This window comes from Pseudopipra pipra, chromosome 10 (genome assembly GCF_036250125.1).
Source record: "Pseudopipra pipra isolate bDixPip1 chromosome 10, bDixPip1.hap1, whole genome shotgun sequence".
In the NCBI taxonomy this organism is placed as follows: domain Eukaryota; kingdom Metazoa; phylum Chordata; class Aves; order Passeriformes; family Pipridae; genus Pseudopipra; species Pseudopipra pipra.
In genome coordinates this window covers 5,723,107-5,744,082 of record NC_087558.1, presented here as the reverse complement: position 1 = coordinate 5,744,082, position 20,976 = coordinate 5,723,107, and the positions used below count along the sequence as shown (strand labels likewise).

The 20,976-nt window shown below is 38.3% G+C and overlaps 1 protein-coding gene and 1 long non-coding RNA gene across 10 annotated transcripts in view; one reads left to right on the top strand and one right to left on the bottom strand.

The window, feature by feature from the left end:
• Positions 1 to 20,976, bottom strand: part of NLGN1 (neuroligin 1) — a 435,650-nt gene that overhangs the window by 10,695 nt on the left and 403,979 nt on the right. For 6 of the 9 annotated variants that reach the window (XM_064665869.1, XM_064665866.1, XM_064665868.1 and 3 more), the window contains one exon: positions 231 to 443. In XM_064665869.1, coding sequence (XP_064521939.1) covers positions 231 to 443 — 213 coding nt within the window. The remainder of the gene's footprint in view (positions 1 to 230; positions 444 to 20,976) is intronic. The other 3 variants (XM_064665871.1, XM_064665867.1, XM_064665873.1) reach the window with 1 other exon arrangement.
• On the top strand, positions 10,597 to 20,014 carry LOC135419474 (uncharacterized). Its single transcript, XR_010433006.1, has 5 exons — positions 10,597 to 10,744; positions 12,174 to 12,272; positions 12,492 to 12,778; positions 17,789 to 18,168; positions 19,868 to 20,014. It is a non-coding gene; the product is annotated as an uncharacterized LOC135419474 (long non-coding RNA).

Below are 20,976 nucleotides of genomic sequence, written 5' to 3'. Positions count from 1 at the left end.
AAGTGTTTCTACAAGGCTCCATAGGAAAAAGAAGAAAGTGACCCAAAATTTAAACATGCATAGAAGAGCTGAGGGAGAAGGAGGCTTGTACAGCCTATAAAAAGTTTTCTTAATATTGAGCTGAACTCAACAGTTCAAAGGAACAAAGAGAATATACAGAACATCACATAGTACTAATGGTGGTGGCATGCAGACACCAAAATTGTCAAAATTTGCAACCTGCATAATACCTTTGGTTGAATTGCTCCAACGGTTACCTTCAGAATAATGGGATAAAGTCAACAGATTGACGCATGAACCGCCTGCACCAGATCCAAAAACAGTTATTCTTAGTGGGTCACCACCAAAGAACCCAATATTTTCACTAGTCCATCGCAAAGCTTGAATTAGATCAAGGAGGCCATAGTTTCCTTTTGCTGCTTGGTCCCCAGTGCTCAGAAATCCTGTGAATGGAAATGAAAACAGAAAGGGTTAGCAAGTGCTCTTCTGAGTAATCCTGTTTAAGTCTTCCAAGTAAGATTTCAAAAGTATATGCTGTTAAATATCACGGAACTACATAATTTGCCATATTACCTGGGAAAAATCTGCAATTTTACACTGTTTCTGAAGCCAAATTATTCTGTAGGCACTCTTTTGGCCATGATATATTAATGCAGGGAAGATGAAGATCCCAGGCAAAATACTCATCTGAATCTTAACAGGTTACAACATATTAATCCCAAAGACTTTGTGTTGATTGTACTAAGGTTAAGAGCAAAGGTTAGCAAACAGATAAGATGCAGTTGTTTTGTATGGGATTTGGTCAACTCTGTGTTGCACTTCTGTACTTGGATGCAGCCATGAGCTTTGCACATGGCCTGAGAGGCAATGATTCCCTGTAGACTCTGTTTGGTCATATCTTGGCAACATATCACCTTTTACTTTTTTCTCCACCCAAAAATGCAGCTTGTGTCACAGGACAAGACAAGTTGAACAATGAGAGCTGCTCTCAACTCCCCGAGCTCCATCCCATAGTCATTAACCTGAGTTAATTGAATTTACATTAAGTGGATAAAGACAATTTAAGTTGTTTCCATGACCCCTTAACAGCAAAAAGATAGGAGCTCAGAGATAATCTGGAGAGCACTACAATTGCTCCCTTTTATTCCTAGTGGAGAAAAAGCTGTGGAATATGTGAGGTGCAGGAACAACTTTCACACTTTACTCCCAGCAGTACCCTCACATTTAGTATTGCTGTTACTCTTGTCATTAGAGCCTACTGACTCCAAAAGGAGTACAGTAAAAACTTTGAAGAAAGTCTCTGTTGATAAGAGACATTGCTTTTGGATCCCATTTATTGACATTTCCAATTTTCTCAGTTTAATAAACAAATGTTTAAATAATACCAGCATTATGAAGTAGTCCATACCTTCATTTGCATATCAAACTGATTTAATGCTCCCTAAATCATGTAACTGTTTTTCGGTACATGCTTTGTAGAGAAATGCAACCATTACAAGAATTATTTCCACATTAATTAGATATCAGTGAGCCTTCTAATCTCGTCAAAGTTCTACTGATTTAACTCTCTTGAGTGCAGACAACCTACTCAAAAGAAGTTTACAGTAGTTTTGCAGACAAATAGCTCTCAAAGGAGTCCTACTGTTTCATTATGACAATAAAAGGAGCTTTTGAGACATTTCTAACAAGACACGTGTGCACATACATCTATAAAGCAAGGATTTAAGAAGAATACAGATAGGTGCATGTGTATACCTATATTCATGGATATAATGAACATGTCATTTGTTACTTTATTACTCTGATTTGACTTCAAAGTTTGCATTTGCTATTCTGTCCTATGTGTAGACATTTACACTAACAGCCCTTCTCTGCTGTAAGCTGAACTGAAAGCTAATTGGCCTCGCTGCCTCAGTAGTTGAGCTCTGCTCCATTTAGGGCAAGAAGCTTTTCTTGTGTAGGTCAATCCTGATTTTTGCTATCATGGAGAGGGAACAGTAAAGTGGCATAGGGTGCCGGGCCAGCAATTCTCCCGCTTCCAGACCTAATGTACCATGTCTAATGGACATACTTCATTCACTGTAGCCATAGTAAATTGTTACTCTGTACTAGACTTTAAAATAACTACTATTCTACAACTAAAAGCTGCTATATTTACTACCTAACTGCATATAAAGCAAAGTAGCATTGCTACCATAGAAGAAAATACCACCTTGATATTCAGGGAAAGCCCAGAAAAGAAGTAATAATTATAACTAATTCATTCATTCTTATTTTACTATTACAGCTCAGCACAGAGTTGAGATTATTATGATGTCATTTTACTCTGCTTCACTCTTGTTTATTTTCCTCTGCGGCCAGAGGTTTGGTGGGAGTGCCTCTGTGAAAGCATGGTCCCCATACAATCCTTCCAGAAGTATTCATTCTTCTCTTCATGCTCCAGTAAAATGTTGCCCCCCATGAACAGTTTTTAAGGACACAGAGAGGTGAGGCCTTTGAACATGCTAGCAAACCTAGTGAGAGCTCCCTAACCAGTGTCACTGCCTTTGTCAGCCTGCTTGGAATTGAGGAATGGTACCAGGGACTGTAAGAAAATTAAAATGTAGGAATTGATGGGAACTACAGAGTCCTGTGCCTACATATGCTGGGAGAGTCTTCCCCTTTCTTTGCATAAATATAGGACCTTGGAAAATCAGTGACAAATCAGTTTATCATATTCAGCACATAAGTGACTGCACTGATTTAAGGGGTTACAGGAATGATTGGCACTAGTGGTCCTTGAAACACAGGCGGAAGTGAGATGAGAGTGGTTACAGAAGTTACCAAAATTGTGACACAAACGTGTCCCTCTTTGCTTTTTTCCATTTCCCTGGCTTGCAGATTCCCTCAGCCTGGTCAGGATCTGCTCTCATCACAGCTGCAGCATTGGTTCAAAGAGATCCTGTAGATTTCTCAGAATGATTCTAAGGCATTTATTAGGAAAATAGATGGTGGGTTATAGATTAGATACAGCAATTGCCCTGAAGGAACACAAATGAAAACATTCAAACTTTCTGAAAAAGTTGTTTTCTTTACTCTTTATAATATGCAGCAAAGTGGAAATCAAGTAAGTCTTTGCCTGGAAAAGCAAGAGATTAAAATTATAGGTAAAGCCTTAGAGCAATCCCCTGGTGTTAAATGAGTTCACATCAAGCCCCAAAGCTGGATAGGGAAATGTGAAATCCTTGGAAAACTATAAATATACTACTTTTAAAGAGTCTTTGTGAAAAGTCTTGTTGCTAAAAGTAGACATCAGGAACTGTGCATTCAGTTCAGGGAATGTGCCAGGAGGGGGAGCTTTCAGTTTAGTTAAAAAAAAAAAAAAAAAAAAAGCAGTATTAGTAATATTCTCCTCATTCATCTATATTAAACAAATTATGACTTGTGTCCAGAGCAACAGCTCTGATGCAAAAGAAATATCTCACGCCTCCTCAGCAAGAACCACATTGGCTGACTTCCATATCTGCACAAGATGGATGATGATTGATGTTGACTTTCATGACATGAAACATTTCTATCTCATTTTTCAGAACCATAAGAAGCCTGTTAATATCACCACCTGTTCATGCCTTTTTTCCCGTATGCAGTGGTATCAGCATGGCTTAGGAGAATTCAGAATGTCATGAAATCAGACATAGGACTGATAAAACAGATGAGGTTTTTCTTTCCAGTTTGAGGAGTGCCTCAATACACATAAACTCATCGAGCTAAACACCTGTAGGGAAATGCTTTAACACACAGCATTGTATCCAGCCTGTCAGTCTGTGGGTACAGGTACTTATCCCTATTTATCACTTAGATAAAATGGAGATTGGAGCAATATGCTATGTCTTTATCCCAAGAGGAGCTTTCAGGATGTAATTAATATAGATACCATGCATTTCCATGCATTCCTATGACACAATCATCACACTATCTAGTTATTAAGCTCCCAATTTTGAGTCACAGAGGGGAACCTGCTCTCACTGAAAAGGGCTTGTGTGTCTGAAAGCTCCTCTGTTTTTAAACTGCATCAGCTAGTCTATTAAAATATATTATCTCTTTCTGCAAATACTGTCTTATTATTATCCTTGGATTGTCATCTCACCAAGAACACTGCTATCATTTTCTGCCACCTTTTGGCCTTGTAAAAAAAGGGAAGTAAATTATTCCTTATTTTAGTTATTCCAGGAAGACAGTCTCAAAAAAACTTAGTTTTGCATTATTCTCTAAAAAGGTCAGATTGAGCTAATTTTGTTCCATAATTAAGTCCTTCTACTGGAAATATTCCAATCGTCAGCTGAACAATTGCTATTTTATATTCTGAATGGAGAGGTTATCTCTTCTTTTATCTCCTCCAGAGGAGCAGACTCTAATAGAATTATGAAAGTGAGGATGTGGTCTTTTGTGAGTTTAAGAAAGAGATTTATTAAGCCCATTTGGACCATTTCTCTGTTACATGTCTGTTAGACAAATATGCAGAGAGTGCCACAACCAGGTCCTGTATTTTTTATTAAGATAAATTTTAATGCTTTATAGGCTTATCTGTCTGGGTAATGATTTCTGCTTGCCATTCAAATAAATCTTTTTCTAATATGATTCCACCATTTTTGAAGAGTAAATAAAATAATGGACTTGGGAAACTTAAAATATTTAGTTGAAAACCTTACCAGTTTGAATTACTTTAAGCTCTGGCCTAATTTGAACATTCAAATTAATGCAGAAGGGAAGGCCAAGACAGAATTTTTCCTAATGTAAGGGGCAGAACGTCTTGTTGGACAAAAAAAATATTTGCCTGTGAGAAGATGCACAGCAACAAATGCTACTTTAAAAATAAGAGTGTATAAAGACTGGTCTGACATGCTTAAATGGGTTTTTCGAAGTGCTATGTCTCTGAAAGCAGTAACACTTAAGACTTTAATATTACCCACCTGCTTAGGCATGTGTTATAATAACGGGGTTTCCAGTTACAATTCCCTGTGCGATCAAATGCCATCTTTTATTTTGTTAAAAGAAAATGTTAAATTGTACAGGTATAAATGCACCAATGCATACTGGAAGAATACAGGGCATATTTTGAGGGAAGAATTTATGTTCTCTCTGAATCACAAGTTCCTTGCTTTGGACTTTAGTTTGACGTTGTCAATTGCTATTGAATGGTAATTGCCACGTACAGAAATTTTCTGCTGCCCTTTAAACTATACCTACTCGGATAGGAATGGGAGCAAGATAAGCAATTTTTAAGAGAGATGGTTAAACTTAAAGAGCACATTTGTTTTCATCTTAGCCATCTCTGTAGAATTCACATCAGCTAACTAACCTGAAGGAATTGTATGAGCAGCACTGTGAACATTAATGTATATGTGATATTCATGAAGCAAAGGATCCTGCTCCTCGCTTTGCTGACCAGCACTTCCTAATATTAACGGCATATTTTAGTCATGGATAAGGAGTAAGGTGACTAAAAGGGCTAGGAACTCCTATAAGAAAGATGTAGGAGAATATGAACTATTCAGTGCATGAAAAATATTGCTCTCTAGACATCTGCAATGTACCTCTGCTTGAGAATCGGATAAGCAAGTCTTCTGAAAATGCTGCTCAAGCAGGAGTTTTGTATGAAATTCATTTAATGTACAGAAAAGTGATTGCAACATTAGCAAAGTTCTTGTCTGTTCCTGTAGCTCTCTGCCACGTACATATTAGTAATAAGATTAATGATTTTAGAAGTGCAAGATTTTAGCTTAACTCCATGAGATATGCATAGTGTCATGCTACATCATTATGCACTCTTTCCTGGATGTTTGAGATCATAGAATCACAGAATCATAGAATCATTTAGGTTGGAAAAGACCTTTCAGACCATTAACCCAGTGATGCCAGGCCCACCACTAAACCATGTCCCCAAGTGCCAGCTTTTAAATCCCTCCAGGGATGGTGACTTCCCTGGCCAGTGCTGCTGCCTCAGCAGACAGCCTTTAGAAATTCCCAACTATTTTATCAAAGTAAACAATTTACAGAATTGAACCAGTAAATACACAAACCTGTCACTGTATCCTTTGGCATTTTGAAAGTATGCATGGAAAAAAGTGTGTGATCGTGTATAAACTCCGATGTGCTTTTTCAGCTTCTACTGTTGGAATTTTTAACACTTGCAGGGTACTAAATCCTTTGAATTAATATTAATGAAGTGGCTGGAGCCTACCAAAGGACTGGTCTTTCCTGTGGCTCTTTGAAACAACAGAAGTTTTCACTTCCTTGCCTTTCACCTAATTTCCTCTCCTGTGAGAGACTAAACCAACTGAACACTGCAAGGTACAGAAGTCCCTTACAGCTGTTTCAGTCTGGCATCTGTCACTTGCCAGCACTAAAGCATTACAGCAAATTTCCAGTGTAGAGGCAGACTGCAAAAAAGTGGAGTGTCCCACACCAGAGCACTTCATTCCACTGCCAGAGATATTTTGGCATGACTTCACTGGTTGTGATGCAGCCCAAAGCAGGCTAACCCTCAGGCTCTCTCCAAAACACAGGTTCTCTTTCACAGGCTTTGATACATCAAAGTCCTTTAAATGACAAAAAAAGATCTGGATGAAGCTAGATTTTTTTACTATCCTGGAAAGATAATCTTCAGCTATTACAGAAGGAAAGAAATTTCTGAAATTTACTGTGATATTATTGGCAAGTTGGGGCTGTTCAGCCTAGAAAAGAGTAGGTTGCATGGAGACCTCATAGAACCCTTCCAGTATCTGAAGGGGGCCTATAGGGAAGGCAGAGAGGGACTCTTCATCAGGAACTGTAGTGATAGAACAAGGAGTAATGGGTTCAAATTGAAAGAGGGGAAATTTAGACTAGATATCTGAAGAAATTATTTTCTGTGAGGGTGGTGAGGCCCTGGCACAAGTTGCCCAGAGAAGCTGAGGATGCCCCATTTCTGGAAGTGTTCAAGGCCAGGTTGGATGGGACTTGGAGCAACCTGATCTAGTGGAAGGTGTCTGTGCTCATTGCAGGGTGTTTGGACCAGATGATCTTTAAGGTCCCTCCCAACACAAACCATTCTATGATTCTATAATTCTGAGTATGCTGCAGATGCTGAAACAGTCTGAGATTATAATTTCTAGCAATTTTTGAAGGCTGAGAGAAGAGAGTGACTCTCTTTGCCTTTAAAGTTTCATTAAAGAGATGATGAAAGTCTGAGAGTGCTTTGAAAATCTACATTTGTCTCTTCTTCACATGGTCAGTGGTTATTTCCCACCGTGCTTTTTCTGTCACATTGGGACAGTTGTGGGCAGGCTCTCAAAGTTTGGGTATTTTCTCTATGCAACATAATGATGTGTCAGTCCTGTCCTTGTGACAATCCCATGCCTGCACACAGGGTTGTGGTGTGGGGCAGGTTTCAACATGGGGAGCATGGATAAAAGGGGTTCCAGCTGCCCTCTGCTTGCCAGCCCCTTGCTCTAAGTACAACACAGCCAGTCCCAGATGATCACCAGGGAGATCAGCTCTACAGTAACTTATTATAGATGATCTTTACTGAAGTCAAATGAAAGTCTGATAACAATCTCAGAGATACTTTGAGAGCTCTATAAGCAATAGGGTTAGTCCACTAGACGTGATCTTTAATACTGATTTCTTGATACGCTGTAAAAGGAAAAAAAGAAAAGGAGGGGCAAGTCGAGTTTCAGAAATACAGCTGCAGATACTAATCCTACAAGATTTTAAGTGATATGTGCTGACACATTTCAGAAAGTAGAAGTGAGCCTTAAGGACTGATGAATGACGTTATGGCATGGCTGGACACAAAAGGCAGCTGGAGTCCCTTTGATTTGAATGTCTCCTCTTCTTCTTTAAAAAAACACAGGAAAAAAAAATGGAGTTTGTTATAGAAAATAGCAGATATCTATAACTAGTCTCATCTTTTAAAAAACAAGCAATTCTGCTGCCAGCAGAGAACATCTGCTTAAATGCCTTCCACAAGGTAAAAATCACAGTTGTTAGTACATGGCTGAGTCATGCTCTAGAGCAGCTCAAGTTTTAGTTTAAAGTGTTTTTAAGTCGCATACAAAATTTTCATAGAAAATGAACATTTCATTACTGAGTACTACACCAGCAATTCTCTTGTGAACCACCATCTGAGAACTTGAACAAAAATATAAATAAAATTGTTTCTAAAAGACAGCAAGGGCAAAACAAAATCTTACAGGATAATGTGTGGAATAATAAAAATCAATCGCAGTCTGATCCTTTCAAAATACTCAGCCAAAGCCCAAATAATAAGGAAAGACTGCAGGAGAGAACAGAAAAGTCCACATCCAAATCCAACACTTGACTCTCCCACTTGGCAGAAGAAAGCGATGTCCCAAGGGAGAGATTTTTTTCTTCACTAGGATTGAGTGCACAGCTGTTCCAGTCCTACCTCCTTCAAGTAGAGCAGTATGCAAAATCGAGCAGCCCACAGCACATTGCACCAAATATCTGTCCCTTACTACGGTCTCTCAGCATCCCCATTTTCAGTAGCAAGCTCAGAAAACAGGCATTGAGATATGCTGAACTTTCATGCAATATCCCAGAACTTTTGACTTTAGACGATACAACCAAAGGCAGCAGCGACAAACTTGGAAAAGATGTTATAGCGAGGAGTTAATGAATATCAGTGCTCTCAATGTGCAAGGCTTTAAAGATCAAAACTGACCCTATAAAGTTCTGCTTTCCCTTTTCATTCAAGATTTTGGCAAAATCATTATCTAAAGATAGCCCAGATGGGGCTTGAAGGTCCTCCTACCCAATATATTTTGAGAAATTTTTGCTATATAATAAGCTGTGTAATATGTGCAGCTACTTAGAATTACATGGAGTTCAGACTCAGCTTTCAAAAGCATATTTCAATTGATTATTACATGCCAGAGAACACTTTTTCTAACTCAGGCCTGAAAATCCTCTTTGATTTATAATGGTCACTCTGGCTGTACATTAGTGCATGTTTTCAGTAATACCACACAGTTTTTCAGAATTTTGACTACGTATGTAAGTGAGAGAAAGGATGGGCTTAATTTCACTAGAAGGGAAAATTCATACTTTAGAAATAAAAAAAAATAAATCCTAATTAAGAATTCCATTGAGAGGGACAGCACCATAATTTTTGATACTTCTTTCCAGTGTTGAGATTTGCAATGAGGGTCCAATCAATGCTAATATATATTCTATGAGCTGATGAAAGGGAAGTTAGAAATCTTCACGTAAAACTGCATATGCAAATCACTGGTTAGAAGCCCAGCGGCTGTTTGGAAGTGCAATCTTTCAATCAGAACAGAGAAATTATGGTGCTAATTTACTGTGAACTCAAATCTCCTTATTTGAAAATAAATAGAAAGATTAACCATTGGGCCAATTTACGAAGAACTCCATTCAGTATGTCATCACTTGCATTCTCAAATCAGTATTGGAGGCCTTCTGAATATGTCACTGTTCAGACAAGATTCAATTCAGGAAAGTTTTATGAACAGTGGAGTACAGGTAGAGGTCAGACCAGATCATCACAAAATGCTGTCTTGCTTTTGAATGCATGAGTTAAACAATACATGAGACTTAAATAATCCAGATCTGACTTCTGTAGTCTGCTCAGTGCAGACAGACCCTTTAAATGCACTGGGAATTTAAATAAGTTTTGAGAAAGCCTGAGAAATGAACCTTCTCTATCCTCCTCCTTTCTCTCTTCCTCTGCCTTTCCTATCCCCTTCTCCTTTTGCAAAGCTTAATCTTATTTAATCAGCATCAACATTATTCTTGCAGTTCTGTTATTCATGTGGATTTATATCTGTGTCCACTGTGCTCTTTGAAATGCTCTTGGGGCACACCATCAATTTATCACTTGACAAATCCTCAGGAATACCTGGCAGTATTTTTACCCCGGTGATAACAACCTGCCACACTCTCTCCAGATGCTCTGTGGCTGAATAACTCCTTGACCTACCTGTGGCATCACACCCACACCTGCTTCCCTGCTGCAATACACTGTGCTGCTGGTACTGCAGGGACCAGGAGAATGACATTCTGCTCTGTCCCTTCAACCTAGAGGCATATTTGTCTCACTGAAGTCACTGCATGTGTGGCTATCTTAGCCTGCATATCAGAAAAACTTCTTATAAGAAAAAGTAAGTAGAAAAAGCAGCAACCCAGTTTCAGTTTGACTGGTGAAGTGAGGCACGTTGCAGCACAGTGTAACACCATAATTATAGCACATCAAGGTGTATATCACAGCAGCTGCCTTTTGTGATGGCAGAGATGCTGAATATATTCTCACTCAGAGAAAAAGTCATGTCCAACAGTGAGAAAGCTAAGAAATATAGTAGGTTTTCCATTTATACCTGTTGACCTCTCAAAGTCTGTGGGTTACTTCTCAGGGACCAAAAATCACTCAGAGGAGCAAACCAGTTAAAAGCAAACACAAACTTTATGACCATCTGAGCCACGAAGGAAAACTTGCTAGTGAGATTCTTATGCTGCTTTCATTGCTATTAGCTGAACACCAGAAACATTTGTAAGAGCATATATGCCCAGATAGAGGCATCAAATCTAATTTTCTGGTAAATATATATCAGTTCTGGTAAAATGTGAAGTAACTAAGAATTAACTGCATCACCATATGCCTGTTCTTTTTTTACACGGCATCCTGCCTCTCCTAGTACAACTTTTGCTTTCTGCTGTGTCTGAATTTCCTGTTCCATATAGCAAGGTGCTTTATTTCTTCACTATGATTTTACTCTGCTGCAACACACATTTTGTGTCTTATAGGCAGGGAGCTGAAGAAAAGTCAAGGATGGGATGAGGGTAACTGTTATAGAGATGGTAACTGCCATTTACCCAAAAAATGATTGCTGTTAAACTATTCCTCCCCAGCAGAATCCTGAGGGATTTTGCTGCTGCTGGTGGTACAGCTTTTAAGTGAAACAGTAGGACATAAAAAACGTATTAATTTATAAATCATACACACAACTCCTGCCTATCTCTTTGGAGGGGTCTTTTAGAATACCTGGTCATATACGTATCCTCTAAATTTTCTAGCAATAGTTTAAATAAACACAAGGTGTCAAAGAATCATCCACAGTCCAAGGAAAAGGAAGGAAAAAAGACTCAAATCCACACAAACGTAATTGAGGCTAGAATTACTGAAGTTCCATCTCTTGCAGTTTCACATTGGTGCACTTCAATTAAGGCATAATAGGAGTGAAAAGTAATTTAAACTTATAGATTAGATGTCGTCTGTGAAAAATCGCCGATTAACTCACAGTGGGCTTCTGGAGCACCGGAACAAACGTCGTAGTACTCTGAGTTTCACTTTTCAGCTGGCACCTTGATACCACAAAAGCAAAGCTGCAATGCCTTTATTTACAGGTGTTGTGAACAAATACTTTACACACGTGGGCACGCACAGGCTCATGCTGTCAGCACGTTGATCCTCACTACGTAGAGTTTCACTCACCAGAAAAGTACCATCGCAAAAGCGCCTGTACCGTTTGCCATGACAATCTAAAATCTTTAGTTGGTCACTGAAAGGCAACTCTTTTTACTCTGTTTTATTATAATTAGAGAATTCTTTGAAAGGTTGCCTATTGCAACCTCAACTAAATGCAGAGCTATAGTTTTCTGTTGGGTGTTGCATCCTGTCATCCTACTCCATAAAATGAGTATTATATGCATTACCACTACATCATCTGAAAATGATGGACCAGGCTCATTGCTCTTTTAAATCTAACTAATTCTAGTCATGTCAAGAAAATCTGACAGTTCATACCAAGCAAGGATGTAATTCCAGGCCATTAATCTTTTGAGATATGCAAAACCATCACGTTATTAAGTACATTCATAGATACAGCATCAACCATACAGCGTCAACAAAGTGTCTAAACTAAGTAATATTTCATGGGTAGCATAAAATAATTGATATTTCATATAATTATGTGAGATGACTGAAAACTGAAGTAAGAGCCTGGGAATCTTTGGCAAGAGTAATGTGTGTACATGTGCCATCCAGCTTCCGATAACTGAGATTGCTCTATATTTAAAGATTTCTGCAACAAATAGAGTGAAAGAAAACCAGAGTCCAGCTGAGGTAAATACACTGTTAAAGATGCTAACTTTGCATTTACTGCCCCTATATTCAGTCCACCGCAGGAAGCCAGGTATTCGATATTGCATAGTTGGAGGGTATCACAACAGCCTCATCTAGTTCCATCTTTTTGCCCTCAGAACACAGAAGTCTGGTAAGTACCAAAGTGAGGGGGAAAAAATCCAGCAAAATCTAAGTTACTTCATGTTTCTGTCAAATATTTTAAAATTTAAATTTTATTTTTCTTTTTGAAAGCCATTCTGTAATTATAATGTAGTGCTTTGATATAATACAATTACATGGTCTTTGAGTATGAGGATTCTTTTATCAGGAGGGTAATATTCTTCAGTTACTCATGTTTGGGCTAAATTAGATGTCTTTCAGCTTACAACACCCACTTACAGCCAAACTGAGAGGAGGAACACCAGTCAGAGGTCGCAGGGAACACACTCTCAGCCTTGAGGAAGAAATGAATTTATACAAAATGGTCACGTCTAACAAAACAGTGCTCAGAAGAGGACAAGAATGTCAAGCACTTCTATAAAGCAGCTAAGAAACATTGGCAAGGAGTGGTTTGCTGAGAGACATCACTTTGCTATTTTGCTGCTACAATTCTTATAGCTTACTCCAAAGGGAACTAATATGCACAGGATTCACACGGTAAGTAAAACGGTGCTAATTTGTTTTTAATACTTAAGCAAATACTACAGGTTCTAAAGGCACTTTCTTAGCCTCAGATGAGTTGGAAAATCTAATCTGTGCTAATTTTCCCAAAAACAGATGGTACATGAATTAAACTGTGTAGACCCTTTTAAGCTTCCATTCTCACTAGGTCCCTTTTGGGATAACTAATGTTCATTTCTTAGGGCTCTATTCTCCTGCACTTATTTCTCTTAAGTAACTGAAAACAGCCTCCTTAATTGCATAGGAAGATACACTCAAGGGGAGAAAAGTCATAGAGTTTGGGCCTTCAAGGGATTATGTTATATATGCAAAGTTTGTCACTAAATTCAATATTTTTTGCATGGACAGCAGAGTGCTATCTTTGTTATTTACAATGGAAAAATGTTTCACTCCAGTCCAAGAAATATCATTAGCTATGGAAAGCAGGACTATGCCAGTAAACCTCATTCATTTACATCGGCTGAAGGCAGGAGGTATGAACTCATAGGACGAAAAGCCACCTGACCTGAAATTAAAGATTGCAGACAGTATTAACATGTGACTTTAGATGTTTTTTATTAAATGGCTTAAAGCCTCACCACAGCCCTGGGCTAAATTTTGTTAGTAGGTAGAAAAGGTTAGAGGTAGAAAAGGTTTGTGCAAAGGAAATGAATCAACATGTGAAATAGCATTAAAAGAGAGTTTATTAAATGAGTTCAATTCACAGCTTAGGAGACTAAGAGCAGATTTCTGCTGATGTTGTTGCAGCATCATAATTTTTAAAAGAAAAAAAAAAAGGTTCAAAAACCCTTCAGTTATAGGATACTGTGTTCTCCTGGAGCTGTTGCACCTCCTTGCACAACACTTGCCACCTCTCTGTCCTCTAAGCCAGACATTTCCACAGGGCACATGAGCAAGACCAAGTCCCAGAGTCTCCTTAGATTTCAGTTATGATTTGCTCCATAAGGGAGAAGGTTGAAGGAAAAAAATGTGAATGGTCTATTACTCTCCTCCTTTTCTAAGACATTTACGTGTTGCCTTGAATTACTCTGGAATCAGGATGGTTTACAGTTTTTATCCTCACCCTGAATAATTAGGTAATAGCAATACTCAGTCATAGGAACAAGGAGATAGCCCGAAGAGGGGAGTGACATGCCAAGATTATAGAGGAAAGCTGTGGTGTGAGAGGTAGTTGAACCTGGCTCTGAATTGTGAGGACAGAAATAGGATCTGGTAGATTTAAGCAATGAAATAGAGAATTATTGTGCCATTATATTTTGAAGATTTTTTTTTCTAAACCATATACCCACCTTTACAATTCCAGTGTGAATGCTCTTTTAACATACTACATAATGTAAGTTGGGTGCTAACTGATGAAATAAATTGAGTTTTAATGGACAACACACCCCAAATGACACATCAGTAATTACCATCAATCTCAAGCAACATCCTGATGAAGTTACTGAGTGTAAAACGCATCTGCTGATTGCAATGGATTGCATTCTTGGTCTGCTTAAGATTTGTAAGAAAATGTATTTATACTCAACATTAATTCTGCTGACTCTGAGGATTGCTTCAGTTAACAAAGGCATCTCTGACACTGCAATATTGAATCACGTCCCATTTCTGGCAAAGTACTTCTAGCAAAATACCAGCTGTTTTCAGTGGAGGATCAGTGTGATACAATGAGTTGATGTGCTGGCTTGATTAATCTTTATATGATTTCCCAGCTTCTAACATAACATGTGCATAACTTTCTATTTGTAGTCACTGGTGTAGAACATCACTTGACAGTTAAAGTACTTATGTTCCTGTTCTTTACTCAGGAGACAGTCACTGAAGAAAGAAAGTTCATCTCTTTTCATTTGTTAACTTCTGAAAACAGCAGTGATGGGTTGACTGCATAGACTGTAGAAAGGGAGTGGCTCAATAACTACCAGATTCATTTAGTGTCACTCTGTGTATCGTTACTGTTTTCTCCATCAGAACAAAATGTACCACATGTGTTTTGCTTTTCAACGATCCATCAGTTCAAATTCAAAGAAGATGACAAATCATTTCGTTAATTCTCATGGAAAAATCACATATGATTTGGGAAATAAGTAGAATAAGTCCCTAAATATTTAGAATTAGTCTCAGTAGTTTTAAGACAATATTTTTCCTTCTAGGGTAGAAATTAGAACTTCTACTGTGTCTTCTCAAAATTACAATTCTTTGCTGCAAGTTTGGAAGACTATTTAACAGCATTATAGAAGACCACTTAAAAGCATTACAGTGGCTGGAATACTGTGCTCTCCCCTGCTCTCAATAAGTCAATCTCCATCTATGACAGTCTATATGAAGGTGGATCTAATCTAACAGTTACCTGTTTGGGGTTTTTTCCCCCCCAATCCGCTTAAGACTTTTTTAATTCTTTATTTGCTGCTTCATTGCAAACCATTTTTAAATACTGCTGTGCACTGCCCCAGCTATTGTTTCCCAGAATGTGTTCATCATAGTCAATAATGTGTTATATCTCACACTAAAAGTGACTAAACACAAATACTGCTATGAAAAATATTTACTTTAATACTGTAAATCACTGCCTGATAGCTGTTTGGAACAGGCCATGTAGGAGAGTTTATTCTTCCTTCTACCTTTGTCCTTCTTCCCAGAACTATGTCAAAATAGATACAGAGCATGAAAAAAAAAGGTGCTATGTGCTAAAAAAGTGTTGAGTGAAAGAATGCTATAGTTGGTCAGTAAAAACTTGCTATTGCTTGGGGGTTCCAGGCTTCTTACATTTTAAATATGTATCATGTGAATCCCTTCTCCTTTTGAAAGCATAGGAAGAGCTGTGAAACCAGGAACATGTTCTCTGCTTTAAAAATTTAGTGATGAGTTTGTTTTTTTCTCTTTTTGTAATATATACATGTATATTAGGATCGATGAGTTTCATTGTTGACAAATAAAGATCAGAGAGCTTTCTGCATGTCACAGTATCCATGCATACACCCCTTCCCCACATAGACAGAGCAGGTATTGGCCAGTGCACAAACCACAGTAAATAAGGAGGCACTGTTATTATCATATAAATGATAAGAGCTCAGATAATAAATGTGGGATGGAAGAATGAACACACCCAACACCTGTATGGAAAAGCCATCCAAAATGGAAATCCTTACCTGTCACTTCCTATGAATTTGCCCATGAGGATTTTGCAATGCTTTCCAGAACAAATCCATGAGGATTTTGCAATGCTTTCCAGAACAAATTATTGTTTTCTGAAGCAGCAAAAACAGTGAACTTAATGAAGATATTCCCATTAATTTCATAGACTCTACATTCCTCATTTAAAACAGGGTCTGCACATTGATACATTTCCTGCTGTTTATTGTTGTTGCAACAAAATCTCACGTATATGTTTTAAAATCAAAACCTGAAGCTATTTATTCCAAAGCCATTAATTGATTGGGGAAGATGCTTATTATAAAATAATGAAAAATTTGCTTCACCGCTCAACTGTTGAATCTATTTACTGTTTCCAATAACACAAAGGGAAGAAATGGAAGTAGCAGTTATTTCATCACTAAATTGGTTCCTTTCATCTGTTTTCAAATTAGTAATCAGATTACCTTTTGTCTACACTCTCTCGATGGAGGGGTGAACAGAATGAACTTTTCACCCCTTGAATCTTTTATATTCAAAGCATTTGTTTTCCCACAAGCTAAAGAAAAAATAATTACGCAATCTTTGTTCCCACTGCAGGCACCTAGCAGGTTTTAAATATAATAAATGCATTCTGGCAAAGTTAATGTACCATAAAATCAAGCAGACTGTATCACTCTTTGATACATATACCTGGTAAGCCATCACTGAAAATAACAATAATTTATGCTAACAGATTATTCATCCATAGCAGACCCACCTTCTCTGTCAGGGAAGGTATTTTAAGATACAAAAGCATAATCCCCTCCTCCTATATGTTTTCCCTGAGTCTATTATTTACCCAGGATGCACAGTCTGGTTTAAGTCCTGCTTTTAGTCAATTTTATAGCACAACTGAAACACTGGAAGTCAAGTGACTCAATGCAAGGTCACACAATGAATCTGTGCCTCCATGCAAACCAGGGCTTGGATGCAGCCAACACCTGCTCCCTCATCCTAGATCATCCTGCCTCCTCTTGTGAAAGCATTAGCCTCAAAAACAAGTTGGTCTTGCATATTCTGTCATTAAGGGCAGGTGAGGCTCTGGAGGCAGAGCAAACTGCACTGGTAAAACCAGCTTAAATCCTGGCTGGGTTCCTCTGTGTTGTCACAACTGTACTTTCATGCGACAAAACAGTGCAGATGCCAAGGTCGTAAAAAGTTTTATATGGCTGTGCCTGCCGTCTCTTCAAGGTGGGTTGGCGAGGTGAAGGGCTACAGACAGAAAAATGGAGTAATAAAGTTTAAGTAGTGGGCAATAATATCCATCTGCAGTGCTGCAATGCCGATTAAGAGATTGAAAAAACTCCCTGTGGCTCTAATTGGATTTTCCTGTGTTGTGCACAACCCTTGGGGGCCGAACGCTGATAAAGCCTCCTTGTGCCGCCTGTTTATCCCACGTGTGTGACTCCATGTCGTGGATTTATCCGTAAAACACACAAATTCTTACAGGGTTGTGGAGCTGGGCTGTTGCAATGCCCTTTAGAGACCACTGTGTATTACTCAGAAAACCACAATCTCATCAATTAGCAAGACACAATACAACACTAATGGCAATCTAAAATTTTCGTAAGAATACTATATTAAGGACAATAAAAGAGAATGCAGAAGTCTATGTGTGGTTAACTAACTTAGATCTTATATGTTGCTAACCACAAATGTAAGTACATTTGAAGAAAAATTTAAGTATATTTGAGGAACAAACACAAAACACATGGTAAATACTAAGTTTTGAAAAATAATATTTGTCTGGGAAAAAAAAGCTCTAGCATTTGAACAACATTGCCTTCTGCTAAACTGAATCTGTTTTCATTTACAAAGGTCTTCACATGTACTCAAAATTAAAAAAGGAAAATGAAGGCCATTCCTGAGTCTGCAGACAGCCTTTGCAAGTGTTTCCTTTTCTTCTCACAGATTTCCTACAGACCAAAGCCACGGACTGTTCCCATTCAATGCTAATTTTCCAACCCATTAAACAGGAGAGAAAGCTGAAACTGTTTCATTAAATGGAAAGAATACTGCAACTATTTAGTGAGAAGAAAACTCTGAAACAAAAGAAATATTAGAAGACTAGGGATGTAATTATGTTTTTGTAAGGAACAGAAGGAATCTGGAAGGATAAAGTAACAACCCTCTCACTCTCCCAGTAATTAGAGCGTTAAGAGTCAGGAAGGGAAAATCAAGAAGCTGGGAACAGAGAGGTAAGTCTGTGATTCATCAACACAGAGCTGACACTTGTATTTGTTTGAGATTATTGAATGCTGTTTATTGAATTTTGTTCCTTGCTTATGATTGCCTGCTTCTTTCACCAGATGACTCCTACATGGCCTGAAGATTTCATAAGTTCACAGTGACTGAGCTCTTGATTTTGGTAACTATGTTGGTGGTACAGGGTATTGAAGGGAACATCCCAAAAACGGGGCCAGCACCTAATTTAAAACCCTGGCAAATAATAGGGAAGAAGGAAGATGAGCAGCTAAATTAAGCAATGACACAAAAAGGAAAGGGCCTTGTGAACATTGAGGCAATAATATAGAGGCAGAGAGTATAAAACATAATGAGGAAAGATTAGCTTCAGAAAAAAATGCAGACTGCTAAACCTGGGGAGAACTGGGAGAAGATAGGATAATGTTAAAGATTTCTCCAATTCTACCCCAGTTAAGTCCATACAGGTTTGCATTGCCATAGGGCAGGCAAAAGTGATCCTTCTGCAAATGCAGCTCAGCACTTGTTTAGCAGCTGAAAGGTACTAAAAAAACCAGGTATCACAGTGTGTCTTTCTTATCTGGAATACAAAGGAAAAACAAATGGGAGTAAGCTCACAAAAGAGAAACAAAAATGATAATGTTCTGAAAGGGAAAGTGTTCAGAAAAGATTTAAAAGTGGGTAAACAAAGTAAGGTAAAGTGAATATAGTTTGGTCAAAAAACACCCCAGGGAAGGCAGGTACATTACAGTATGAATTATTCAGGTTGCCACATAAGGTTTATCACTAGATATAATAGCACCAAAATAAGGACAAGAAACAAATACATTTCTTGGCTATGACAACTGCTAAAAATGAGGGAAAGTTTTCTGAGAGAAATGGTGACATACGTCATTGTTCTGAACTTTGAAAACTAAGAGACACAAAGCACCAGAAAGTTTTGAGATGGTGGAAATGGGGAGATGAAGACAAAAAAAATTAGAGCTTTTCCCTGTCTAATTTGTCAAGTTCTGTTTCTGCAGCTTTGCTGATAGTGTGATTGATAAATGATCTCTACAGTATTTTACCATCACTGTGCTCCTGCTTTCCAGTAATGAGAAGACTTACCTTAAAAGGGCAGCATATGGGAGGCTTTCTCTGCTTTATAAATTTTATCCTTGAAGCAGGCCAGCTGCCAATTATTGCAGAAGGTTAGAGAACCTGGAATGTGAGTGCACAATATGCTTCAGATCCCCTCTATGGCTCTCTAGAAAAAGGCATTTTTTATAAAGGATGTCGATGTGATTTCAATAAGGTTTTAGAATCAAGGGTAAAGCTTTTCTGAAGAATTTTGCATTTTCTGTCATGAACTGCAATCTAGGAAAACTCCCCTTCATGCCTACCTTTTTTTTTCCAGCAACAACAAAATTAACTCAACCCATTACACAACCAGACCACGTTACCAGATTTAAGTCTGATTAGTAGTTCTTGTCCATTCCTACTGACATTTATATATCTACTGTTCTTCATTCATGGCAAGTAAGATAACAGAGCTCTTGGGGTCTCTCTCACCTAACCATTGGAGCAGGGATCAGTCATGCAAGTTTTCCCAAATCAGAAGAGGAAATGGCTCCCAACCTTTTCAGAAAGAAAGCAAACATCCAAACAAGCTTCAGGCTGAAACAGCATCTGACCTGATTGATTTCCCTTTTTCAGGGCAAACCTTGATGCAATATGTACTTTGGCAGCATCTTTTGAAAGTGGCTACAGGAGCATATGAAGCATTCGTGCTGTCTACCGCTTAGAATTTGGCAAATAACTCCTATTTGCAGGCATTTAGGAATAAAAAAACATTATTAGAAATTGCCTTTAATAAAACGTCTCTTTTTTTGGTGGATGGTGAGATCAAATCCATGACAGATAAAAATTGCAATCATGATAGTTTTGCTTATAACTACAAAAAAAAAAGAGCTGTATTTGTAATACAATTGAATAGTTCTGCAGTCAAAGAGCTCTAGAAAACTAAAAGCTGAAAGAAAAAAGGGTAGTTTTTCAGCACCTGCTATTCACCCCCAGTTGCCGTGTTCATCAATCCTGTGCAGCCGTGAATGCCTGCAAGCATCCTTCAACACAACTGACACCTGCACACACACATCAGCGGTGCCATTAGAGCCTGAAAAGAGCATTTATGAAAGCTCAAGGGGATAAACTCTAAAACCCATATGCACTTTACTATTCTGGTTGTTAACCTGCACAAGTGTAGCTGCAAAAACATCTGTTTGTACTGGTGGAGGAGCACATTTTAGAGGGAAACATGGCAGGAAATTTGGTCTCTAGCACATAGAAGCTGAATACAAAACTGCTGAAGCAGGTGTGAGGGTCAGCACTAGCCAGAAGAACAAGATGGTCTCATTCTTTCATGCATTACTTTTTCATCACTGAAGACCAGGGTTCAATATCTGAACTGTATCTGTTAGACTGTAGCCAGCTCATAGACAAGTCAGTCTACAGTCCAAAATGCTGAACACTCCTCAGTGCTTGGCAGCTTTTTCTGGCAAGTCCTTGTCAATGGAATACACTTCAGCTTGGAAATAGGAGCACTTTCAAACTGGCTTCAGTACCCACCTAAGTCAAAGTAAATTGGATCAGGATTCAATGAGGAGTATTTGGACTGTGTGCTTGACACTGTCAAAATACTCTTAAGTTTTTCATTTGTAATAATGAATAAGACATTTAGAGATCTGAAGTGGAAAGTGATTTCAAACAGCTTAGGAGAACTTCTATATTTAGCCTGTGTAAATACAGAATAAAAGCTAGAGGCGAGG